The following is a 27,976-nucleotide window of genomic DNA, read 5'->3' as shown; positions in this document are numbered from 1 at the left end:
CCATTCCTTTTGAAATCTTCTACATCGCTTTATCTAGTTTCCTATAACTTGTAAATATTTTAAAGTTTGTCTTTTATTTGTATAAATGGGGAAACCCTATGAGTTTGTAATCTGTATTCAATATTTCCAATATTTAAAATTTGTTAGTCTCTTTTTACACTTTGTGGGTTTTTTGAGGTGGTAGGAGTGTTTGATCATTGTTTCTTTTTGATTATTTTTCTCTTTATTTCTGTTTAATTTATTTTAAAATTCCTTGTCTGGATTGTATGATGAATAGGGTAAAGTTATCTTCCTTTGTGGAGGATTTAAGCTTAATTTTTAGGGACCTGTGACTATTACTAGTCCAGAATTGCCTCAAACCAGGATCTTGGCTTGAGTTTCTGGACCATCAAAGAGATGCAACCCTGTAATAACTACATTTTCTAGCTTCTGTATTTAATGCTTTGGCATCTTGGGAATTTGCTGTCCCTGGAGAGATTGACCATCCCAGAGCTAACCAATTCTTAGAGATAGAAAGGGACTGACTCCTCTGCAAGTATGCCTTTGACATACAAACCAACCAATCCATAGCCCATATTCCAACCATCTCCTCTATCAGTCCTTGAACTCTGACCACTATATAACAGTCCTAATCACCTGAGGGTCAGATATCAGATAACTATAGATACTCCCATAACCTAGAGCCCACTGATATTATTCCAACTAACCAATCCTAACCCTCCTTGCCATACCTATTCCTTCTTGCAGAAATCACAACAAAGCTCTTGCCCATGTTTCACCTTGCTCCCTGTGCTCCTAACTGACCCTCATGCTTTACTGCGTGGTCATGCATAGCATGGCATATTCTCTCATCATGGGAACTATGAGTAACAAACTGTCTTTTCAATAGCAATCATCTCTGGATGTGTTAGCCTTACCATATTTGAATAATAAAACCTACTTTTAAAAACAAACCCCAGGCTGCAAATATATGTGATAGCCAGTGGTCTTCTTTTCTTTTCTTTTTTCTCTTTTCCATATGTAGCAAATCAACCTTGGACATAAGGCATTGGGAGTGAGGGATGGCAGATTTACTTTTAGTTCACACTTTCTTTGCAGGTTTACTCCAGTTGTTTGCATCTTTGACTGCAATTAGAATCACTTGAGGAAGAGGCCTTAAAAGACACTCATGTTCAGCTCAAAATCCAGACCTCTTAAATCAGAGACTGGTAATAGTCCAGAAGTGAAATATAAGCATTTTTAAGAGAGCATCCCATTGATGTTTATGTGCAGCAAATGTTAAGAATTACGGATTTAGCCTTTTAATATCTAAAAGAGGTCTTCTACGAGTCTCTTTTTTGTCCTCCTAACACCCTATACTGACAAAACTTAACTTTGTGCCATTTTGCAAAGGAAAAATGTTTAAAGGTGTCAGCTCTATTTTTTTCAAAATGCAGAATGAAGGGTAGACTTGGAGTTGGGAAGCAATGAATTGATAAACAACACAATCACACTGAGAATCACATGAGGTATATAGTGACCATGCTTAATATGCTAACATTGAACAAGTTTAGCACAGTGCCTGGAATATGGTGAGTGATTAATATATACTATACTATTATTATGTTTTCTATGTAATATAATATATAGTATTATACATTATAAAACCCATTCTAATTTTATTATTAAATGAGGCTGGGTTTCTAGTTAATGACTCTAAGAGATGTGAAATAATGGATAATGTTCAGAAGGCTGAGGCAGTATCTATTCTCTATAAAGCTAAAAAAAAAAGACAATTATTCACTTGCCTCATATAGATTAAGGAGCATCCTTATCTGAGATTATCTTTTGAAGCAGAAGTGTAAGCATCTAAAGTCTCAGTAAGAATACTTTGCTAGGGCTCTAGTATGGGAATTCCAAGCTTAGAATTTTTAATGTCCAAACAAAACATGTTTCCTCGTTAATAAAGACACGTTTTCGTTGAAGCTTCATCACCTTTTGTGTCGAATGGCACTGTGTTATCATCTCATTAATCTTCAGTATTCTTGAGAGGCAAGAGTATAGAATTATCCATCCCATTATATTGCCTTTACTTATCATAATTGATTCAATATCACGTTATAAAGCATAAGTTCTTTACCTTTTATTCTTCTTATTGTTAGCCATAGACTAGCAGTTTTTTATTCTGAATTATAATATTTTGTTATTTTGGTGCATTTTTATGTTATTTTTAAAATTGAGATACAACTGACATATAATATTATATTACTTTCAGGTGTACAAAATAATAATCGGATATATGCATATATTTGTGAATTGATAATCACAATAAGTCTAGCTAACATCCATTTCCACAAATGCCATAATATTTTTTCTTATGGTGAGAACTCTCTTTTTGGATGATAAAGAATTCAACATTTATTAAATATATATTATGTATCATGGTAAACAACAGTAACTTCAGTCTTTGAGAAAATAGTCTCATAATAGAGGGGAGAGATAGAAAAAGATATCTATAATATTTCATCAGTGTTATAACATTACAGAAATATTGGATCATTAATGTGATAACCCCCAAGAGATAAATAAAAGAAGTAACCTTCAAACCCATGTATATGCCCACCTTAACAGTACTGGCTTTTTTTTACAATTACAACTACACACATATTGGCTGCTATAAAGTGTCTGTGGAAGTTTGGGCCTGTACTTTTTTTTTTTTTTTGTAGTGTCTTTGTCTGGTTTTAGTATCAGGGTGATGGAGGCTTCACAGAATGACTTTGGGAGTGTTCCCTCCTCTTCAATCTTTAGGAAGAGTTTGAGAAGGATAGGTATAAGTTCTTTGTATGTTTGGTAGAATTTCCTAGTGAAGCCATCTGGTTCTTTTTTTGTTTGTTTGCTGGGAGTTTTTTAAAATCACAGATTCTATTCACTTGATGAGAACTTTTAAGATCTACTCCCTTACCAACTTTCAAACATACAATACAGTGTTATTAACTATAGTCACCATGTTAACTAGTATATTACATCCTCATGTACTCTTTGGGCAAGCTTTGGCTTTTGAACTCTGGCCCCTAATCTCATAATGCCTTCAAAACTGATGGTACATTCCCTTGTTTGGCAAATGCTATCAGGAAAAAGCAGCTTTAATGTTCCACGCAACCCTTTGAGTTCCCACTTTCCCATGAAATTTGACCTAATGATGTCATTCATTACTAGTTTGCCAAAAAACTTTATTGCTTTTACAAAGATACTTTTTAAAATCCAGAATTGTAAATTGTTTCCAGTACAAGACTTTATCTGAAAACATTATTCAGATTAGGTCACTGTATTTCCCAATTCCTTGGCTTCAGTATTTCCGGTGCTTATTATCTGCTCATTCTGTCTCTTGCCTCTATTCTCAAACCCACTGTAGCAGTGCACTCATGGTACCAGCCAGCATACTTCTATGTCCTACTCGAGTGTCTTTCATCTATTCTCTCTCAGGCTTTTCTTCACAGCTGTAAGTTTAGAGGGGTTAAAGGCCTCTATGGTAACTCTCAGTCAATGGGAAACATGAGTTGTTGGAAAAATCCTCACATTTCCCTTCAAAGCGACACTTCTGAAATGCATTCCATGTAGTTCTTCAGAATATCCGTGTTGGGATTGATCTCCAGTTTCCCACAAGGGTAACCGGCTCAATAATTCACCTTTTTGACTTTTCCATTTCCCACTTTTACTCTCCCTTTCCCCCCTTCTCCCTCCCTCTGGCTTCTTGTCATCACTTCTCAAATAACTATGTGCATCCAAGTCTCTTTTCTGAGAGGGAAAACCCAGGTAGAAACATTTTCTCCAAAGGAGCTTAAGACCGTACTACTTCTCTCTTCATTTCAATGAACCTTTAGAGAACTTACATTATAGCCAATGTTTACGTTAGGAAACATATAAAGGCAAAATTATCATTGCATGCATGTGATACATTTGTATATATGGATTTCTACTTTATTATAATTGAATTTCTATAGATTCTATATTGAATTTATATTGAATTCAGTGAAGTACTTTTCACAGGAACATTCATATGTTACTGGATAGATTATGATTTTGAGTTACCACATGATGGCAGTGTCTGCAAGCCTTTATATCTTTTTTTTTTTTCTTTTTTTTTTCTTTTTTTTTCTTTTTGCGGTATGCGGGCCTCTCACTGTTGTGGCCTCTCCCGTTGCGGAGCACAGGCTCCGGATGCGCAGGCCCAGCGGCCATGGCTCACGGGCCCAGCCGCTCCGCGGCATATGGGATCCTCCCAGACCGGGGCACGAACCCGTGTCCCCTGCATCGGCAGGCGGACTCTCAACCACTGCGCCACCAGGGAGGCCCCTGCAAGCCTTTATATCTTAGGTTTGGCCTTGTGCTGCATCCTCGGGAACTGTGTCCTTTAATCTGTTCTTGGAATGGACAGTCTAGCAAATGCAGGCAGAAAAGTCTGTATAACCTTCACCAAGGCACAGTCCACTCAGGCTAGCTGAAGTCACCTTGACATGTACCCAGATGTTAGGCTTCCTCACTCATTCACAGAGGCCTGTAGACCTGGCCAGGTGTCCCACAACCAAACCAGCCTCTTCCTCATTACCACTGACTATATTCTATCACCACTTGTTTCTCTTTGGCCTGTTTAGGAGCTACTTGAGTGCTATGTTGTTGGGAGTTGGACAATTAGTTATGTAGACATGTGGATGCATGGCTTGGGCACCCAGGCAAGAACTCACTTGGATGATGCTCAGACATATGGACAGTAAACACACTCCTTTTCCATCTCTCTGCTCCAAAACAATAAGGATAGTTAGATACTCTTTGACCCAAATGGCCATAGAAGCAGATACTCAGCCTGAGACTTTGGACTTAGACCAAAATTCACTTGGCCTGTAAAACAATGATACATGAGACGGTGACAACCCCTAGCATGTAGTAGCGTCACACTTACCTAAACCAAGTGTGGACAAACTATAGACCATAGGCCAAATCCGCCCTATTGCTTACTTTTGTAAATAAAATCCTACTGGAACATAGCCACACCCATTTGTTTACCCATTGTCTATGGATACTTTTGCTGAATAGTTGTGACAGAGATCTGTGGCCTGCAAATCCTAAAGTGTTTACTATCTGGCCTTTTATGGGAAAGTTTCCATAGACAAGGAGAATGGTGAGGAAGGTGGAGAAGAGGAGGAAGTAGGAGGACTCCTTCGTTCTCACAACCTGACTTCCTTGGGTGTATTCCTACTGCACCTCCATTTTTCTCTTATAAGCTGCTCCATTTCCTTCCTCACTAACAAACAGGCACACCCAATCACTTTCTTATCTGACTGAATAAATCCCTTTGAAACTGGTCCAATTGGCTAAACTTCTGTAGAAAAGGGGTTGTACCTATGTTAGGAGAGCGTCCATGTTTTGGGGAAGTACAAGAATGCCAAGCCAGTAGTGAGCATCCCCGGATAATACCATGAAGGGTTATTCATTTTCATCTTTACTTATCTTTATTTTCTAATTATTATAAAAGATACTTGTTTCATTAAATATATATATATTAGGGAACAGGTTAAAATGTTAAGAGCTCTTCACTAACAAAGCACTCAGGAATCCTCGCTAAGAGAAAAATACTTGAAATATACTTGGTTTATACTGCTTTGCTTACATTTGTGCCATGGATTTTCTAATTTTCTTGTTTGCCAGGGAGACGTAAGCCACCATAGGCAACCTTACACCCGGGAGAGATGTATCAAGAAGAGAGGCCAGGAAAGCCTTCAGTGTGGGGAGGCCCAAAGAAAGCTGGTGGAATGTGTTAGGATGTGACTATTGGGTGACTGGCTTTTTCTAACTTCCTTTCACCCTGCACCCCACACCCATATTCATGCTGTAGTCACCAGATCTGGCACGACTCTGCTATCAAAAACAGCGTGAATTACTTTCACTTTCAATTTCAGTTTTATCCCGTTACTCTACTGGAAGGGGAGACTGGCTTGCTCAGTCTGTTTTAGCTTTGATAAAGGAGGGACAGAAAGGTGCAAGGAGCAAGTGAGCAAGGGGTGAGAGACAACTGGAACTGTTCTTGGTGTGTGTGGAGCAGGTATGCCTATCTCTTTTATGTGCAACCCAAAATTGATTTCTGATTCAAAGTGACAATTGAGAAAGGGCAGGTTGCCTATTGTCTGGGGTGCAGAGGTCTATGGCTGGCTTTAGTTTGGAGGACGCTCAGCTTCTCTGGATCAGTAAGGTCTGCAAAGTGACAGGCACACTCTGTCTCCCTGGATGTGCTGCTCCTCGAAAGAGTCCTCATGGGAGTTTGCCTGTCTTGCTTTATCAAGCTCTGTGGCTGGCATTAGAATTCAGAGAATAAGACAGTCTCTGCCAAGGAGGTTATAGGCAATTATCATCTGAAGAGATTGTTTCTTTTAATCTTTCTATCAGTCATAACTTAAGAAAGCTTCATAAAGAGAGCTCTGAAAATATCTATGTAGAGATAAATTTAGTCCCCACATAGCTGATCTTTTATTAGTTAAAAATTAAAAATCTCTTCAAAACTCTCTCTTTTTTTCCTCCTCTCTCTCTTCCCTCTCTCTTCTCCCCCACGCCCTTGTGTTTGTTGGTTTGTTTTTCATAGTTACATTGGAGTCTTTTGTAGCATTTAAAAAATCTGTACAATCTGGGTTTAACAACCCCTCTGGATGATTCTTCTGTAGATCAAATTTTGAAAACCAATCCTGAGCAGGACTGAACAGTTGTACTTTGTTAATTGAAGTTAAAAATTCTGTAGCCTATTCACAGCTAAGAAATCACAGATCTGTTTTTTTTTGGTTTTGGTTTTGGTTTTTTTGGAGCGAAGAGAACAAAGAAGCAGTTTATTGAGGCAAAGACAAAAGGAAATACTCAGAGGAGAATGTAGGGCACCCCTGCAGGGTTTTTTGATTCCCCCTTTTATCTTATTTTTAGCCCTTTGAATGGGTGCAGTCTTTTTTTTTTTTTTTTTAACGTTTTTACTGGAGTATAATTGCTTTACAGTGGTGTGTTAGTTTCTGCTTTATAACAAAGTGAATCAGTTATACATACACATATATCCCCATATCTCTCCCGTCTTGCATCTCCCTCCCTCCCACCCTCCCTATCCCACCCTTCTAGCTGGTCACAAAGCACTGAGCTGATTTCCCTGTGCTATGCGACTGCTTCCCACTAGCTATCTATTTCACATTTGGTAGTGTATATATGTCCATATATACACTACCACTCTCTCACTTTGTCCCAGCTTACCCTTTCCCCTCCCTGTGTCCTCAAATCCATTCTCTAGTAGGTCTGCGTCTTTATTCCCATTTTGCCCCTAGGTTCTTCATGACCATTTTTTTTTTTTAGATTCCATATATAAAGTTGTTTGCAGTTGTTCCTCTCACATCTTCCTACAGCTTCCTTTAGTCTTCACTCTAAAGAGGGGACTGGACAACTGCAGAAATTATAATGTAGCTGCTAGAGGCCCATGTTTTCCTTTGTATTCTTTACTCCCCACACTGAAGAATTAGACAAAAGGAGATGGTGCAGGAGCAGTGTTTGAATTTGCTTGCTGCTTTCCTCTGATAAAAAATTTTTTATTTGTAGACCTTGTTTCTTAGTAACCTAGAGTTCACAGACTGTGTTCAAATGCACCCAATGGACCAGCTTGTTCAGTGCAATTACTGTGGATAAATCTCCATCTAATTCAACAAACATGTACTGAAATCCTATTTTGTGTTGCATGCTATGCTCAGATATAAGCTTATAGTATTTAATTTTATTATCAAAACATCCTCCAGGCTGGACCTATAATTTTTCTCACGTTACCCCTATAATTATCCTTTTTTTAAAATTTAATTTTATTTATTTGTTTTTATACAGCAGGTTCTTATTAGTTATCTATTTTATACATATTAGTGTATATATGTTAATCCCAATCTCCCAGTTCATCCCACCACCACCACCACCCCCAATCTTTAAAAACTTAAATTTAGCTAGGTGAGACTTCTTGTTTAAGGCCACATGAGTAGTAACTGATAGAGCTGTTTTCTCGGGGGTTTTTTGGGTTTTTTTTTTTTGGTATTTTTTTGATAATATTGGATGCATCTTGAATATTTGACCTATAAATATAAAACTGAATATTTGAGATATTTGAATATGATATCATGTTTATATATTCTGATAATGAAACATGCATAGATATTATAGGAAACTTTTAATATAATAGCAATCAAAAATATGCTAGGAGACCCATGGTATAATTGTGCTTTTAATACTTAATTTTTCAAATCAAACTTTGCCTTGGAAATCAATGACAAGGAAATCCCATATCCTTTTCACCTAGATTTACCCAGTGGTGATCTTTTGCTAGATTTGCTTTCTCTCTCTAAATATATGTATATCTCTCTCAATGTTATATAAAATGATATTTGCATTTTTATTCTTATTCTCATTTCTGGGACTAAGTTGCAAAAAACCCTGACCCTTCTCAGCTAAGTACTTCAGCCTGAATCCCTTAAGATACAAGACATTCTCCTCTCTCCTGCTTTCTCTTTTTGAAAGAGAGGCTGCATCCTTTTTATTGACCTCATTCCCACACAGCTGCTGCTTCTTCTACTTAACACCCTTCTGTACCTGCAGGTAAAAGATGAGCACGTAGGATCACATTAAAGTGTTAGCACATTTTGGTGTATGATGGTCACTTGAAAGCTACCCTGGTTATTAATAAAGGAACTTATAGGATAACAAATGTCTTTGAAGAAGATTATTCTGCCAATTAATTGGTTGCAGTAGCATGGCACAGAGAAATAGATTGTCTGCTTTTTTTTTAAACTTTTTATTTTGAAAAATATATTTAACATAAAATTTACCATTTTAACCATTTTACATAGTTCAGTGGTACTAAGTACATTCACATAGTTGTGCAACTATCACCACTATCCATCTCCAGATATTTTTACCATCCCAAATGGGAACTCAGTACCCTTTACATAAACAATAACTCCCCATCCTCTCTCCCTGCAGTCCGTGCTAGACACTACTCTAGTTACTGTCTATGCATTTGACTATTTTAGGTAGCTCATATAAGAGGAATCATATTATATTTTTCCTTTTGTGTCTGGCTTATTTCAGTTAGAATAATGTCTCCAAGGTTCATCAATATAACATATTAGAATTTCATTCTTTTTATAGCTGAATAATATTCCATTGTATGACTTGCCACATTTTGTTTATCCATTCATCCTTTGATGGACATTTGCGTTGTTTCACCTTTTGGCTATTTTAGATACTGCTGCTGTGAACATTGGTGTACAAATATCTGTTCAAGTCCCTGCTATTAATACGTTTGTGTATATACCTTGAAGTGGAATTATTCCTAGATATTTTATTTTATTTTTGATGTGATTTTAAGTGAGATTTCTTTATTTTCTCATTCTAATATTTATTAGTGTATAGAAATGCAAGAGATTTCTGTATATTAATCTTGTATCCTGCAACCTTGCTGAATTCATTTATTAGTTCTAATAGTTTTTGGGTGGAGACTCTAGGGTTCTCTATACAGAGAGTATCATGTCATCTGCAAATAGTGACAATTTTACCTCTTCCTTTTCAATTTGGATACATTCTATTTCTTTTTCTTGTCTGAATGCTGTGGCTAGGACTTCCAATACTGTGTTGAAGAGAAGTGATGGGAGTGGGCATCCTTGTCTTGTTCCTGAATTTAGTGGGAAGTCTCTTAAGTTTTCACCATTAAGTATTATGTTGGCTATGAGTTTCTCGTAAATGGACTTTATTATGTTGAGATATGCTTCCTCTCTACCCACTTTGACAAGAGTTTTTATCATGAATGGATATTGAATTTTGTCAAATGCTTTTTCTGCATCTAGTGAATTGATCATGTGATTTTTGTCTTTCCTTTTGTTAATGTGGTGTAACACATTGATTTGCCTGTATCAAACCATACTTGTGACACTGGAATGAATCCAACTTGATCATGGTGTATGATTCTTTTTATGTATTGTTGATTTCAGTTTGTTAATATTTTGTTGAGGATTTTTGCATCTATATTCGTCAAAGATATTGGCTTGTAATTTTCTTTTTTTGTGGTGCCTTTGTCTTGTTTTGGTATCAGGGAAATGGTGGCCTCATAGAATGAATTTGGGAGTGTTCCCTCCTCTTCAATTTTTGGAATTGTTAGAGAAGGATAGGTATAAGTTCTTCTTTATATGTTGGGTAGCATTCCCCAGTGATGCCATCCAGTCCTGGATTTTTGTTTTATGGTAGTTTTTTTGGTTGTTTGCTTGTTTTTACAGATTCTATTTCATTTCTAGTGATCGGTCTGTTCAAATTGTGTTTTTTCTTGACTCAGACTTGGCAGTCTCTATGTCTCTAGAAATTTGTCAGTTTCTTCCAGGTTGTTCAGTTTGTTGGCATATAACTATTCATAGTATCCATTTATGTTATTTTGTATTTCTTACGTTGCAGTTGTTATTTCTCCTCTTTCATTTCTTTTTTTGTTTATTTCGGTCCTCTCTTCTTTTCTTGGTGAGACTGGCTAGAGGTTTGTCAATTTTGTTTATCCTTTCAGAAAGCCAGCTCTTGGTTTTATTGATCTTTTCTATTGTTTTTTTTAAATCTTTATTTTATTTATTTCCTCTCTGATCTTTATTATTTCCTTCACTCTGCTGACTTTGGTCTTTGTTTGTTCTTGTCTTTCTAATTCTTTTAGGTGGTGGGTTGTGATGAGTTGCTTCTTTCTTGTTGCTTTCAAGATTCTCTCTTTGTCTTTTGACAGTTTGATTATAATACGTTTCAGCATGGGTCTCTAATTATTTATCCTATTTGAGTTGTTGAACTTCTTGCATTTGTAGATTCATGTCTTTTCATCACATTGGGAATTTTTAGTGATTATTTCCTCAAAGAATCTCTCTGCCCTGCCTCTCCCCTTATGCTTTAGTGACTTCTGTAATGCATATATCTGTCTACTTGACAATATCCCATAAATCTCTTAGGCTATATTACTTTAAAAAATTCTTTCTTCCTTCTGCTCCTGAGACTTTATAACTTCAGATATCTTAATTTTAAGTTTGGTGATTCTTTCTTTTGACTGCATAAGTCTGATCCCATCTAGAAAATTTCTAAATTCAGTTATTGTATTTTCCAGTTTCAGAATTTCTACTGGGTTCCTTTATATTATTTTTATCACTTTGTTGATTTTAAAATTTTGTTCACATATTGTTTTTCTTTTCCTTCTTTTTTTTTTTTTAGAAATGTGTGGATGGGATGGAGTTACAGCTTATTTATTTATTTATTTATTTATTTATTTATTTATTTAATTTCTGGCTGTCTCAGGTCTTAGTTGCGGCATGTGGGATCTTTCGTTGTGGCATGCGGGCTTCTCTCTAGTTGTAGTGTGTGGGCTCCATAGCACATGGGCTCAGTAGCTGCACTGCGCAGGCTCTCTAGTTGTGGTGTGCAGGCTTCAGAATGCATGGACTCTGTAGTTGAGCCACACGGGCTCTTTAGTTGTGCTGCGCGGGCTCAGTAGTTGAGGCACATGGCCTTAGTTGCCCTGTAACATGTGAGATCTTAATTTCCCGACCAGGGTTCGAACCTGTGTCCCCTACATTGGAAGGTAAATTCTTCACCACTGGGCCACCAGGGAAGTCCCCACATATTGTTTTTCTGGTATTCTTTAGTTCTTTGTGTTTTCATTTAGCTTTCTGAGCATATTTAAGAAAGTTATTTCAAAGTCTTTGCCTAGAACACTTAGTGCATGTATTTCTTCAGGGGTGTTTCATACTACTTTATTTTCTTCCTTTGAAAGGGCCACATTTTCTTTGTATGCCTTGAATGGGCATACATTTCTTTGTATGCCTTGTGAGTTTTGTTTTGTTGTTGCTTTTGTTGAAAATTGGGCATTTATAAAAGCAGCTAACTTTCCCATTCTTTGCATACTGGCTTTGTGCCATGGAATTCTTTCACTAAGCTGACCCTTGGTTTTGAGGCTTGGGATTAAACTAAGGAGAAGCCATAAAGTCTTTTTAGGCTTTTCTGAGCATGCATCTTCCCTGAACCTGGTGTGCCTTTTCAGTTTTCCCCTGTATGTGCTGCTTTTAACTATCTTAATTTCCCAAAATTTCTCTCCTTGGGTCTTTTGATCATCTATTGTTTGTCTCCACCCTGAAAAGGAAAAATTCAATTTCTCCTCTCAACTCTCTATTCTCCATACTTCACTTCTGGTCACCACATATCTGGGCATTTTTTTCACACTAAGCACTTCTGACACTAATTTCCAAGAGTTAGTCCATACCCCACAGGTTAAGGGCTCAGTCCCACAGGACTGCACCCTAGTTCAAATGCCAATTGCAAGTCTAGGTTGTCACCCGGACTTCTAACTGGCTATACATTGGAGGTTCCCACCATCTCGTCTTCAGGTTCAATAATTTGCTAGGATGGTTTACAGAAATCAGGAAAAATAGTTTACTTACTATATTACTGGTTTATTAAAAAAGGATACAACCCAGGAACAGCAGGATAGAAGAAATGCATAGAGAAAGGTAAGAAAGGGTTGTTGAGCTTCCATGTCCCCTCTAGACATGCCATCCTTTGACCACCTCCATGGTCATCAAGTCAGAATCTCTCTGAACCCTTTTAATTAGGGTTTTTCAGTTTTTTAAATGAAGTCTTCATTAAATAGGGATGGTTGATTAAACAATTAGTCATTGATGATTACGCAACTTTCAGCTCTTCTCTGATTCCCAGAGGTTGGGGGATGAAGCTGAATGTTCCATGTCTCTAATAGCATGGTTGGTTCTTTTAATCATGAGTTTTGGTGGGTATGTACTTTATGTATCATAGGGTTTGGTATATCATAGGCCTTCAGTGTGTAGTAACAATAACTTGAATTTTATTATTATTATTGAAGTAAACCTATAGACAGTGATAATAGCCTGTGTTTCACTACAAACATCATCAGAGATTTGAGGGAATGATGGAGGAAAACCTCTGTAGTCTGCTAATTCTAGGTTAGCTTTTGTCTCATGGAAAGTACAGAAATCTTACCAAGTCCAATGTTGACAAATGCTTGTATGACTCTGAGTTAGGGAATGACTTTATAATCTTATTTCTACTAGGAAGCACTTCTAGGTTAGCAGGTTGCCATGGCATCGGGACCCAACATGATGAACCCCATTTGTCTGGTGGAAAATGACAATGAGCTGCTGTCAGTGAACCAGGAAGCTCTACAGATTCTTGAGAAGATTTCTCAGCCATTGGTGGTGGTGGCCATTGTAGGATTGTATCGTACAGGCAAATCCTACTTGATGAACCGTCTTACAGGACAGAACCATGGTGAGTGTTGTACTTGGTCAGGATCCATTTGTTTGACTCTAGCTGATATCTCAGCCTCTTAATTTTCTTCCCTGGTCATATGAAGGGAGAACCAAATTCCTCTCAATAAACCAACGTTTCACTTCTAATTCTCACCACTAAATCACTACCTTACTGTGATCTGTTATCCTATTTTTTGCTTTATTCCTATAAAGCAATATTTCTCCTATGTATGCAAAAAATCCTACCTTCTTCTACCTGCTTAAGTACTGGGCTCTTGCAATTGTGTCTTCTCTTGAAACACATTTTGGTTTTCTATGGAATATTCTCATCAACATATAAAGATGTTTCATTATCTATTTTCTTAAAAATCCTTCCTGGACTTCATATCCTATTGTGGCTGATACCTCTCCCCCTTTTCAAAAATTATTTTGTCTGGCAAAAAATATAATCTCAATTTCTTTTTTCCACTTTTTTGCCTGCCCATATTTTACTGCAATCCACTTCTTTCTGCCTCTGAACCTCACGATTCTTTCAAAATACTCTTCTTATGGTTATCTGAGACCTCTGTTTTGTCTGATTCATGGGTACCTCTTTGTCTCCTTGTTGATCCCTTGCTTGGCATCATTCTCACGATTAATATCCCCTCCTCCTTGAAATGGGTGACAGACAAAGCAGGACATTCTTGAGGAAATAGATAAAGCACCATGTTGTGTGCTGGGGTACTTACACTCCAGTAAGTCTCACTTTGTAGCCCCTGGGCTGCTTAGATTATCTGCTGTAACTGAATGTTGCTTTCTCCCCTCCCCTTGCAGGTTTCCCTCTGGGCTCTACAGTGCAGTCTAAAACAAAGGGCATCTGGATGTGGTGTGTGCCTCACCCTTCCAAGTCAGACCATACCCTGGTCCTTCTGGACACAGAGGGCCTGGGCGATGTGGAAAAGGTAAGGCAGAAAATCACAGATAAATCCTTTTTATTCTGGATTTTCTCCTTATTGCTTGATGGTCATAGACATTTAACTGCTGTAGTCTATTTGTAAAGTCTAGAAATCACCTATAGTAAAGGAGGCAGACCATGGTTTGTTTGAATCTCACTTCTAGGTAAGGTATCATGGTATGTTAGATAAAATCTTGTATTTCTTGGCACTGTGTGGATGACTTGATTACATTTAATAAATAATTGTTGAACAACTGAATTCTAGACCTTTGGACTTAGTACTGTAGATATCACTGACCAAAATAAAGGTACTGTCCTCAAAGTCTTTAGTCCAGTTGACAAGGCCACACATATGCAGTCAGGTTTAATAAAGTATGATTGGTAAAGAAGCAGGTTGGAGAGAGGAAGAAGTGCTGTGTTGCAATCTCCAACTTCTGTCAATTCCATGTGAGCTCTAGGTTGAACGGTCCTTTTGAGTTATCCTGAGCTGGGACAAGGGTGCTGATAAATTATCGAAAGCCTGCTCTGGAAGCCTTTCTAATTAATAGGCCTGACACCTGAAGACTGTCTTTCACCAGCACTCCCAACAGCTGGGGGACTAAGTCCTTCAGTCTTGAAAGGTGATCCAGGCAGCACCTCACAGTTTCCATAATTTACAGTTAAGTGTAAGAATGCCTTGGTAAGAAAGTGGAGAAACATCAACCTGGGAGTGAGGAAAGTTTTCTGATTCACCTTCTTAGCTACCAGATGAAGAATGTATTTGAGGGTTGGAGTTAAGAGATGGGTTTATATTTTCTATGATGAAGTTCATCAACTACTCACAGAGCATTGTAGAATGCTGTAAGATACCCCTGAATGTGCTGTTTCTATAAAGGCATGTGTTTGTCCTACAAGAAACATTTTAAGATGGATTTTTGGTATTTTAGCTTTCTACTAATGGATGAAATAAATTATTTTTTTTCAACTTACTTTGAGACTTATTTGGAAGTATCTAAATTTCTATAGCTTTTTATTTCTTCCCAAAGGAGAATTAGAAATTCTGTATTTATTTTAAAATCATATATCAAGCAATGATATAGTCTTGTTGTTGAAATAATTTATTGTTTGTCATAAATACCACTTCTTCTTATCCTAATTGATTATTTTAAAAAATTGGGTTTTGGGGAAATAAAGTGATGAATAGACTATTTCCCCCCCAAACTCCAATATAGACTCTTCTTGACATGAATCACAGTTTTTGCATTTGTTCTAAGGAATAGCTTCACGACCATTATAGTAGAAATGATCTCCGGATTTATGCTATTACTTAGACAGTGCTATGATTTATGCAAACAAATTTGAAGGCCCTTCATCAGGCTGCACTAGAGCTCAAATGTACTTCTCCACTCACCCTCTGCTCCAGTCAAATGAAATAACTCTATTTTCATTACAAGACCCCTGTATTCTCCCATGTCTAATTTTGCTTCTGTGAGTGTTTCTATCTATGGGACCACCTTCATTTCTTCAATTCCACATTCCACCAATTCTTTAATACTCAGTTCAAGACTTTGAGGCTTTCATATCATAGATTCTTTCTCCAGCTTTCATAGCTCTATTCTTCCTTGACAAACATAAATTTTAATTTAATATTATAGCTATAAGTTCAACTGCTTATATACATTATTAACATGTAAGTTTGTTATAGGTACTGTCATCTTTGTTGCATTTATTGTTATGGATGTTTGTCACTGCTTTCAAATAGGCATCTTGAAAGGAATAATTATCATTTTTAACATGGCTTTTTGAAATCTAAGAAACAGTGGGGAGCATTCAGTAACTTCCTGCAGATATTTATTGATTGGATATAATTTAAATACCCAGTTATGCCAACTGTGGTATATTTTATATGGGCTATGATTAATAAATATTTGTAGAATAAATAAGGGGTAACACTCATCATTGAATACATAATTACACACCAGGTACTGTACTAGATTTTATGTATATGTTATTTTACTTCATCCAATTGAGGGGAAAAAAAGCACTATGAAGATAAGAACGATTTTATATATGAAAAAACTGGAAACATAAAAATGTCTTTGTAATTGTCAAAGCTGTTATCTGTATTTATGTTTCTCTTCAAACAATTTATTTGCATGGTGAGTATGTCAGCTGAAATAATAAATGAAAATATGATAGAATAAGTGTATGAATGAATTTCTAATTTAGGAGTAAACTCCTAAGTCTCATGTTCAAATGTGCTTTCTAGGGTGACCCTAAGAATGACTCGTGGATCTTTGCCCTGGCTGTGCTTCTGTGTAGCAGCTTTGTCTACAACAGCATGAGCACCATCAACCACCAGGCCTTGGAGCAACTGCAGTATCCTTCCAGGAACTGAACCACCAAGTTTCACTGAGATTTTGGGAATGGAGATAGAGTCAGTTTCTCCTTCCCTGTTATTTAGTTGCCTTTAGTGGAGTGGAGGGGACTCAATGGCAAAAGAGAGTGATTATAATACTTTTTAATTAGGGAAATGTGGGAATTGTGTGTAGGGGTTTCCTTTTTCTTAACCAAGTTCCTAGTTATGTGACAGAGCTCACAGAACTCATCAGGGCCAAGTCCTCTTCAAGACCTGGTGTAGTAGAAGATTCCACAGAGTTTGTGAGTTTCTTTCCAGACTTTATCTGGACTGTACGGGATTTCACCCTGGAGCTGATGTTAAACGGTCACCCTATCACAGAAGATGAGTACCTGGAGAACGCCTTGAAGCTGATTCCAGGTATCAGAGCATGGCCTGGACAGTGGATGGTCCAATAGAGGGTGGGATCTACTACACACTGTCCACCATCTCTGGGGCTGCATTTGTATCTGAGACTAGATGAAAGTCTGTAGAAATTGTGACTGGAAAGCAGATTGCAAAGCTCTAGTGACTGGAGTCTATGTTCTCTTAAGAAAAGTAAAGTGTAAGGTAAAGTGAAATTATTCAAAACCAATTTGTTTTTCATACCATCTGTAACTTAGCATCCAGATTACAATGGGTGCTAAATCTTCTAAAGACCAGACACCTGAGTTCCCTATTTTGGCTTCTGCTTTTTTTGTTGAGGAAACAACTGACAAGATACTTGTTAGACATGAAATTAAAATGAAAAGTCAATCTAATGAAAAAAAAGTGCATTTCACATAGTTAGGTATTATTTTTCTCAAAGAGGGAACTTTCTAATCCTGTATAGTATATCATCTACAAAATGACTTTATGTTCTAAGTAATCCTGAAGAAGTGTGTGTCTTTTTGATCTATGCCTTTTCGATATTTGCAATAATTTTTAGAACATTCATTTTACATTCCATATCACAGCTTTCTCCTAATTCCCATATATTTACCCATGCTTTAATTAAAAATTAATAAATTATTTTAATGGGTTACATTTACAGTGGGTATATCTGATGAAATCTTGAAAGATATATCAATTCTGATTTATTCCTTTTTGTTTTCATTTTTCTGTTTATGCTTTCTTTAAATATTTATTGAGAAATTGGCTAGGCGGGAGAAGACTACTGTCAGATCAAATATAATCCTTTATGTCAAAGAGGTTATTGATTAGTGGTGACATCTTAAAATTACATTTTAGGTACATTTACCCTTCAGTGTTTTTTACTAAAAATTAGCTAACTCTGTACCAATTACTTTTTAGCATCAAAATCATTTTCCCTAAATAATCTGGTGTCATTCCTAATATTCCTGATATTGTTCATTATCCCTTTTTTGTGGCTCTTCGTTTTAGTCCAGCAGCTCCATTCCTACATGAGATTAAGTGGAGCAAAAAGTTACACTTGACCTTTCATTCTTTTAGCCATTAGTTCAGTAAACATCTAATAGACAATTACTCTACCATGTGCAGGTCTGGGGATACCAGCCATAGGTTTCTTTTACTGGATCAGAAGTCTCCCCAAATATCTCTCCAGAGTTACATCATTGGTATAAGTTTGATGTGCATAGAAGTACTGAATGTCTATGTTAAAGGAGTTATAAACATAGAAGACAGCAAAGATACACAAATCCCTGTCATAAAAACCATTAGCTCCCTTGTCCCAAGACTCTTCCCAGTCTAATCTCTCTTTTTCTGTCCTGCAGGCAAGAATCCCAAAGCCCAAACATCAAATCTACCCAGAGAGTGTATCAGGCATTTCTTTCCAACACGGAAATGTTTTGTCTTTGACCGGCCAACAAATAACAAAGAACTTCTAGCTGATATTGAGAATGTGTCTGAAGGCCAACTGGATCCTAAATTCCTGGAACAAACAAACAATTTCTGTTCTTACATCTTCACCAATGCAAAAGTCAAGACCCTCAGAGAGGGAATCACAGTCACTGGGAACCGTGAGACTCTTTTCCCATTTCCATGGGACAATTGAATATTTTATATATGTGTTTTTCAGTAGTTTTGTGTGATTCCGTATGGAATTTAGGTTTTACAGACTTTCATACTCCATGAAGAAATGTGTATATTTTATACTTATCTTACTCTCAGAGATTTAAAAATCTCCCCCCCCAAATTGCAAGTTTTGTCACTGAAATCTGTGGCTTCCACTTATCTGAAAAATTCCTACACTAAGAAAAAAATTCACTATCTGGGTATAAAAACAAAATTCCATTTTCTCAGGGGAAGTCTTGTATAGTAAGTGTTCTTCACAAGGAGAATACAAAAAATATTTTGGGCATTTACAGTGGTCCAAAAATAAATATTAGCCCATAAATCACTGAAAAATCCATTCAAAGCCCCAGAATTGGGAATAAATATAATCTGATATAATCTGATATACCCTGTCTCATCTCAGTACCTCTGTAATCTATCTTGCTTTCAATATTTCAGATATCCCCTAGTATTTTACATACAGGAAAATTTTTTATTTTTTTCAGCCCTGTGGGCTGGAAAACCATAAAAATGAAGAGTCAGTAGGAAAATGAAGCTAGGGATAGTAGAAGGGGGAAGTGGGGTGTGTGTGTGTGTGTGTGTGTGTGACCTTAGAAATGTAGCCTCAGAATCCTGGTGCCTATTGACTGATAACTTAATATTTATCCCTTAAATGTCCTGGCTTATTCAGGTCTGAGTACTCTGGTTGTGACCTATGTGGATACCATCAATACTGGAGCTGTACCTTGTTTGGAGAACGCAGTGACAACTCTGGCCCAGCTGGAGAACTCAGCGGCCGTGCAGAAGGCAGCTGACCACTACAGTGAGCAGATGACTCAGCGACTGAGGCTCCCCACGGACACGCTCCAGGAGCTTCTGGAGGTGCACGCATCCTGTGAGAGGGAAGCCATTGCAATCTTCATGGAGCGTTCCTTCAAGGATGAAAATCAGGAATTCCAGAAGAATCTTGTGGTAATTTCTCTTAGTATTTACTATTTGTGCCCTCCTCTTGAAGAAGGGGAGAATATGACAGAATGAAGAGGCATCTGTCAAAAGCCTAGCAGAGCCTTTATTGAACCCATGGCTTATCCCTCTCTCAAGTATAAAGCTGTGTTCCCATCAGGGATAGGGCTTCAAAGGACTACATTTCCTTCTTTTTTCTGCCAAACCTCAAGCAGTTTATCCGGAAATGTCTCTCATCTCTGATGTAAAATCAGTATAGATATCTTCGTAAAGTAAATACTTCTGTGGATTCCAAGGCTGTCCAGAGCACCCAAAAGTTATTCTTAAGCTGGTTTCTTTTCCTGTGAACACATTCCCATGACCAGCAACCAAAATTTCTCATATCAGCCCCTCATTCCAGGCCATTTTCAACTTAGGTTGCTCCTTGTATCATTGAATATAGAATCACTGAATGTTGCAGATGCAAGGAACCACAGAGATTAGATAAGGTAACTCCAACATTTCAGATGAAGAACCTGAAGGGAGGCTAAGAAACTTTCCTATGGTCTTACAGAGAGTTTTCAAGATTGTGAGTAGATCAAATCTTGTGATTGCTATTTTATTCCCTGTACTCCAACAGAATGCTTTCCCCATGAGGACCACAGTCAGACCAGTCCTTCTACCAGAGTCCTTGAAAATGTATCTCCTCTGTTCCTTGCTTCTGGTGACATCTCTCTACATTTCCCTTGCAGGAAATCATAAAGGATAAGAAGGAGGGTTTCTTGCTGCAGAATGAACAGGCATCTGTCAAATACTGCCAGGCTAAACTTCATGAGCTTTCCAAGGCCCTAATGGAAAATATTTCAGCAGGCACTTTTTCTGTTCCTGGAGGTCATGAACTTTACAGGGAAGCAAAGGAAATGCTTAAAAGGGACTATTGCCAAGTGCCCAGGAAAGGAGTGAAGGTGAGGGATAAGGGGAGCATGGGGAGTCTACAGAATAGAGTCAAGGGGGTTTCCTGAAAATCTGAGAGCACAGCACCAGGTGTGGGTAATGAGAGAACATGGGCATATCATGACAGCTTTAGCTCTTGAGGTCCATACAATGTTCTTTATTCCTGAGGAGAAATGTCCATTCCCACAAAATGACTATGGATTTCTAAAATTCACGAGACGGAACAGAAATTGTTCATTTCTTCATCCAACAACGTGCTTTTTGATGTGCCAAGTGCAGACGATTTACAAATCAGAGTCTTTGTACTCAAGGCTGATCACAAGAGAGGAAGTCCAATACACAGACAATTGCATACAAAGTTATAACACTTGTGAACTTGCGAAAATGGGCTACATAAGTAATAGTAACAAATGTAATAATAAAAAAGTAATAATGATAATAAGAATGCAGCTGACATATTTTGAACTGTTATTGCCTATAGCCATAATGCTAAGCTCTTTCGCTAGACTCTTTAATCCTTCAAATAACATTAAGAAGCATCTACACTTATTGTCAACATTTTAAAGATCTGAACAGAGAGGCTTAGCAGGTTAAACTAACTTGCCTAAAGTTACAGACAGCAAGTAGCAGAGGAAAACAGCAGCACATTTTAGAGGCAGTATTTCACATTGGGAAGAGAAATATATAAAAGCACCAGACATCCTGGGTTTGTAGAACTGAACATAGTTCTGACTGGCTGGAATCTGGAGTGAGTAGAAGGAAGTAGCATGGGGCTAGATACTGGAGGAAGACAGGTCGCTGTGAGGAGCTTAGGCTTGTAGTGAACCACTGTAGAATTTTAAACATGAAGCAAAAATTACATGGACATACTTGTTTTTGCAGCACTAATCTCCTCAGTGGAATTGTAAGTTCTGTGCTCCTTCTTGGTCCCGCAGGCAAACGAAGTCCTCCAGAGCTTTCTGCTGTCACAGGTGGCAATAGAGAAATCCATCCTGCAGGCAGATAAAGCCCTCACTGATGGGGAGAAGGCTATAGTAGGTACGGAGTAGGGCTCTGGTGGTCCTGCAGTTCCCTCTGACCGGTGTGAGAGTAAAACCTTCCTGATAAGGAAGAAGGAGCCTCTTTTCCATCTGTGGAACAACTCTGCTACATCCAAAAACAGCAAGGGGAGTTGTGGTTGAACATGGTTAGATGTCAGCCAGGCAGAGCCTCTCCCATCACATTCTGAAATGTGCTCTTGGTGGTGTGGACACGGGGGGCGGATTTCAGAGATTTCCTACCTCCGTTTCCAATTTTATTTGGTCTCTGAGGTCAGGAGGGTAGAGATCAGTCCTTACCTTATTTTCATTCCTCTCTAAAACCTTCTTGGGGCAGAGGAGCGGGCCAGGAGGGAGACAGCTGAGAGGGAACAGGAGCTGCTGACACAGAAACTGCAGGAACTGGAGCAGCAGATGGAAGCACGACAGAGGAGTCTCCAGGAAAACATAGCCCAGCTGACAGAGAAGCTGGCGAGGGGAAGAGAAAACCTACTGAGAGAGCAGAATATGATGTTGGAGCATAAGCTGAAGGTAGGTCAGGCTGTGGCCTTAGTAGTGCTTGATGGTCATTACCCTTGTACATCAGGAAGGGATGGGCGAAGGTTACAGCAAGACTATGGAGGGAAGCACCACAGCCATTTACTGTTTGTGATTTATTAAAACCCTGAAGCCTTTGAATCCTTCCTAAGCCTTTGAATTCTACTCTATAAGTAGACTCTGGAGAGTTCAGCATGATTATGGCTCCTCCAATCCCTTGGAGAATATAAATAGTGTTTGGATATCCATTTTGAGAATTTTTAAATGATCTCATGAGGCTTCATTAAACAGATATTCCAACCACATATATTTGATATGAGCAGCAACTGATTTGCTTTACCAGGATCACTGCCAATTACCAGGAACCTTGCTACCACCCAAAGACCCTGAGGTAGATCTATGTTGTCATAAAACTATTGGAAATGTCCAGACTTAAAAACATAGAGAGGCAACGGCTTCTAAACTTGCTGCATTGTCTCCAGGTGTGGATAGACACCCAAGCTATCATGTGGCATAGAGGGAATTCTCTCTCTGTCCATCTGGATGTGTTTATAACAGATTTCTATGATTTGGATGACTGCACCATCTTGAGTGGGACTGAGAATTAGTGCAATCAGACCAAGGTTACCTCTCACCTCTCATTTTTTGGCTGGAACATATATTTGTCCTCATGTCAGGCTTAGCTTTTTGGCAAAACCCAATGGTATGTGAATATTAGTAAGGCTGTAAACTATACTTTCTCTTAGTGTTCAGGTCCAAACCAGTAGATATTCTGTGTTACAAAATTCTCCTTTCATGACTGAGTAAGAAAGAACAATTTTAGCAGTGAAACAAAGATAGTTTGCAAAGTTTTAAAGTTTGACAAAATGTAATCCTTGAAAAAAAATGGGTATTTAAAAAGTTTTACTTTCCTTCTCACTTTTTTTTTTTTTTTAGGTCCAGGAAGCTCTGCTTAAAGAAGGATTTAGAAAGAAATCTGAGGAGATGAATGCAGAGATAAATCATTTGAAAAATATGATTGATAATACTAAAGATGATGATACTCCCTGGCTGGCACTAGCCTTGGACAAATTTGGCAAAGAGATCTCTTCACTATTGTGCACTCCAGGCAAACTTCTTGGGCATATTGTGAGTGGTGTGAGCTCCCTACTTAAAAAGAAGTAGCTCTCCTTTTAAAGAATTTATAGATACATAATATATGTACATGCTCTGGCCTATGTTTGGTGTGAATGCTTTTCACTTTCATTCAGCAAATCTTTAAATATAAAAAGTGATTACTAGAAAATATCAATGCTTGGCCCACATTAGATAGAATAAATGCATGGACACTTTGATATAGCATGTTCACTTTTAGGAAATATATGTGTGCAAAATCATATATATGTATATATACATACATACATACAAGAGGCCCGTTGAGGCATCCCTTTTAATGGCAAAAGATTGGAAACTACTTAAATGTCCATCTATATAAATTGGTAATATACATTTTCCATGTACATATACTGGAATACTATGTAGCCAGTAAATAAATTGACAGTGGAGGTTTATATGTATAAATATAGAACAACTTGAAGATATATAGTAAAGTGAAAAAAATGAGGTACAAAACAGTTTGTATAATCTGTTCATCATAAAAAATGCAATTATTATGTGCACTCATATATATGTACACATAGAACGCCTCTGGAAGATTCATTAGAAAGCGGTATCATTGGTTCCTTCTGGGGAGAACAGCTTGGCATTAGTGATGGAAGGGACACATACTTTTCATTATATCCTCTATCTTTACAATTTTGTAAAGAAAGCTTGTATTATCATTTCTCAAATAACAAAGAAAACATAAAGTATAATACTAAAAATGATAATAAATGGAATGTGAAATTGACAATTAGATGATAAAATTGCTTATTGCTTCTAGAAATGACATCAGTCTGTTCAATGAGTTGGATCAGAATACTAGAAAGCATAAAATTTGCATCCTAATCTTGTTTTCACTTCGGCTTTGTTTTTAATCCCTTATATTTCTTCAAAAAGAAGGTATAAACTTTCCTGTTACCCCTTGAAATCTCAGCTAGAGAAGACTTCACTTCCTCTCTTTGAGTTACACTTCTAAGGTATTGGAAGAAAATTACTAAACATTAAGAATATGCACTGGTGAGAGGAATCCCATCGTTCTTGAATATTCATTGATGGACTTTCTGCTGCAGGCAAGGGCCAAAGACGTGATGTATCATTGAAGAACTGGGTGCCTTGATAGTACTGGGGATTATAGACCCTGATGCATGGAGGCCACCTGTTAGCATTTAAACATCAGAAGCCCAAGTACATACCATAGTGACGAGAATCATGGTTTGTCTTAGCTGAGGCTGCTATAATAAAATTACCGTAGACTGGGTGGCTAAGACAAGAATGTTTATTTTTCCCTGTTTCTGGAAGCTGTAAGTCCAAAAGCACGTGCCAGCACTGTTGTGTTGTTGGTAAGGGTCCTCTGGCAGCTTTACAGATGGCAACTTTCTTACCGTGTCCTCACATTTTTGGGAAAGGGAGGAGGCAGGGACAGAACCTCATGATTCTTTGTTATAAGGGCACTAATCAGATTCATGAAATCCCCATACTCATTACCTAATTTCCTCCCCAAAGGCCCACTTCCAAGTACATTGGAACATTGGAAGTTAGGGTTTCCTCAAATGAGTTTTGGAGAACACAAGCATTTAGTCTATAACGTGGTTGGAGTGGCAGCCAGCCGGACCTGAGCAGAGAAAATTCTGAATATGGCAAATAGAACAGGGTGTCTGTAGAGTCAAAAGGGAGGGGAGGAAACAATCAAATGGAATCAAGGATGTTTACCAGGAGGCTGAGAGGTAGCCTCGATAAAAAAGACACAGTCCATAACCTTGATCTAAACCAATTTCAGATCATGAACCTATCATCTGGAGGAGAGGGCAGGATCCCAAGAGAAAAGACTCTGCAACTCTAGAACAAGGTTAAATGATAATGATTTCCCCAGTCCCCCTCCTAGGGGACCTCTGGAAGTTCACTTGGTACCTGTGTGCTAGGAAATGGGAATGCCCACATGTTTCCATGACTCTTGGAATCAGGATCCAAGTTTGCAGTGATACTCAGATCCTGAGAAGACTTCACAGTCTCCCTGTTAAAGTAGAGGCACATAGGATCCTGGTAATAAATGCAGTCTTGGCTCAGGTGCCATGCAACTAATTTGGTCTAGTATTTGTTTTCAAATAAAAATAAAGTTCATCTGAGGACAGAAACCATTACATATTTTTCTGTACATCTTCACAGAGTATGTTTAGGCACAGAGTGTACTACATAAGAATCTGCTGGAAAAACAAAAGACTGACACATGTGTAACATCAATTGCCAGATTTTTATGAACACTCTAAGGGTCTTTGGTAATAGGTAGTTTGGATTTTACACACTAGATTAAGGTCTCTAAGGTGACCCTTTAAGCCTTTAAGGTCTTAAAGGTTAGCAGAGCAAAAGAAACTTTTCTGGTGTAGTCTCCTCCTCAGTGACTTCGTGTATCACAGTCTCTGTGCCTCTGCAAGGATGTTAACACATCTTCACTGGAGATTTTAAATGACTCTATCCAGTTGTGGCTTCAAGTGTTCAGAAGGAAGAATGGCTTTGACTTTTAAGGAAGAAACTATATAGTAATGAATATGTGGCCAATAAATGGTAGGTTTTAATGAAAAAGCAAACTGTTCTATAGAAATATTGTATATCTGTTCTCATTGAGAGCTTGAATTAAGCAGCTGTTCTAATCCCTTAGACTAGAGACACCCCGAATTGAAGAACAAAAAGAAGTCTTGACTTTTTTAGATTTGACATATAAGGGACATCATACAGTACTTGTCTTTCTCTGTCTGACTTACTTAGCATAATGGGCTCAAGGTCCATCCATGTTGTCGCAAATGGCAGAACATCCTCCTTCCCTGTGGCTGAATAATATTCCATTGTGTATATGTACCACTTCCTTTTTATCCATTCATCTGTTGATTAGTGTTTAGGTTGTTTTCATATCTTGTCTATTGTGAATAACAGTGCAATAAACATGAGAGTACAGATATCTCTTTGAAATACTGTTTTTATTTCCTTTCAATAAAAAATAATAAAACCAACTTGTATTGATCACTTAAAAAAAGAAAAAGGTTTTCAAAAGTAGTTAACAATTTATTCATACATCTAGTACTCATTAAGGAATACTTAGTTCCAATTATTTACACTGTTTACTAAATTCTTATGCCCTACGTGCCATTGTTCTGGTTTATGTGAAGAGAGCAAAGTAAAGATCTTGTTCTCATGCAGGTTACCCCCTATAGGGAACTTACATAATATTATGGCAATATTTAGGCAGTAATAAATGTTGCAAATATATATGTCTTATCTGGATAGTGATTAAGACTCAGAGTAGAAACCAAATAGTCCTTCTTTAAGTTTGGTTTCAATCTACTCCATCTTGCCTGGGAATATAACTGTGCATTACTGAATCCTAAGGACCAAATATGATAATGTTAAAGCATAGTAAAACCCAGACGCATGGTGATTGAAAGAATGAATAAATAGATGAATGTTTGTATGAATAAGTGAGTGTAATATTTCTTTATCATTTCAAGGGGTAATAAATATCCCTACCATTACCCATTGTCAAAATAGTAAAGGTGTTTGCTGAGAATATTGTGTTTTTCCATCTGATGGAAACAAAATAACAGACAAGATCTCAAATCTAAGACCCTTGGATTGATGCAAGCATCTTGATAGCTGGATTGGAGGAAGCTGAAAAATGAGCAAACTCTCTCACAGAGCAGAGTTTGAGCTTTATAGCTCTGAACCCGAACTCCAGGGTCCCAGAGTGAGGCTAGGACAAAAGGTTTCTGACCTTAGGTAAATACTCAATGTGATTTTCCATCTAAGGTCTGAGTGATGGAACATTTTAACTAGCTAAAATGAGTTTTTTCCAGCCCTTTTAAAAATAGAAAGATCCCTTTGTCTCTCTAATAGTAGTATCTGGAGTGCTTATCATTGCTGGTCTTTGCCTGTTTGCTCTGAGATCTGTTCTGCTCCTTTCCTGCTATTCTCCATTGCTGTGGAAATTGCATCTCAGCACCACACACATTCCTGCTTTCCCTTGCCTGCTTGCTGGGTTCAGCCAAGATATGAGGCCTTGGATGAAAACTATGAGTGGGGAGGAAGGGACAATTAGGGGTCTCTGCTTCCTGTGTTCCTCACGTAGTATCTGGGAGGAGGTACATCTCCTCTGCGGCTCCAACTGCCCCAACAGAGGCCCTGTGATGCATCACTTTCTGCTGTGAGGCCCAGGCCTCTGGGCTTCAGTATCAGCACCTTGTCCCTTGTCTCTCCAGCCTTAGATTATTGCTTCTTCCTGCAGTTACTTAGCCCTGGGGTTACTTCACAGGTCCCTGTCTTTGATCTCTATTCCTCTATCACCTGTACAAATGTATTATGTGTAAACAAACTAAAGTGGTTTCTGTTTCTGTGCTGTACCGTGACTGATATATCAACTCTGGACCATTCTTCCTAGTACCACTTTCCTTGGAAGTGTGGCTTCCTTACTCAGTATTGTTACTTGAATGGAAGCCTTTTACTTCATCAATATGATCTTATTCCCTGACCACTGTTTTTGTGCTCACTTGTCCCAGGTTACACTGAATATGGTGCCCACTCTTGGCCCAGTTGACTGGTCTAGGCAACAGGCCCAGATCAAACATGAATTAATGAATTCTTCCCCTGATATATTTGGAGTAGGAGAGGTCTCAATCTCTCTCTGTCCCTGTTGACTGGACATTAATATATAAAATGCAGAGACTATCAAGTTCTA

General features: G+C 37.9%; 1 protein-coding gene across 1 annotated transcript; it reads left to right on the top strand.

The window, feature by feature from the left end:
* The first annotated feature begins 5,935 nt into the window (after positions 1-5,935).
* On the top strand, positions 5,936-26,198 carry GBP6 (guanylate binding protein family member 6). The gene is made up of 11 exons (XM_082614067.1): positions 5,936-6,076; positions 13,125-13,341; positions 14,136-14,263; positions 16,505-16,614; positions 16,818-17,014; positions 18,367-18,612; positions 19,338-19,618; positions 20,341-20,553; positions 21,478-21,580; positions 21,917-22,110; positions 23,053-26,198. The coding sequence occupies exons 2-11, from the start codon at positions 13,152-13,154 to the stop codon at positions 23,278-23,280; spliced, it is 1,890 nt and encodes a 629-aa protein (XP_082470193.1). The 5' UTR covers positions 5,936-6,076; positions 13,125-13,151; the 3' UTR covers positions 23,281-26,198.
* The last annotated feature ends 1,778 nt before the right edge of the window (positions 26,199-27,976 follow it).

The sequence above is a fragment of the Mesoplodon mirus genome, assembly GCF_964341445.2.
Source record: "Mesoplodon mirus genome assembly, chromosome: 3".
In the NCBI taxonomy this organism is placed as follows: domain Eukaryota; kingdom Metazoa; phylum Chordata; class Mammalia; order Artiodactyla; family Ziphiidae; genus Mesoplodon; species Mesoplodon mirus.
This window is presented reverse-complemented; position numbering and strand designations above follow the sequence as displayed.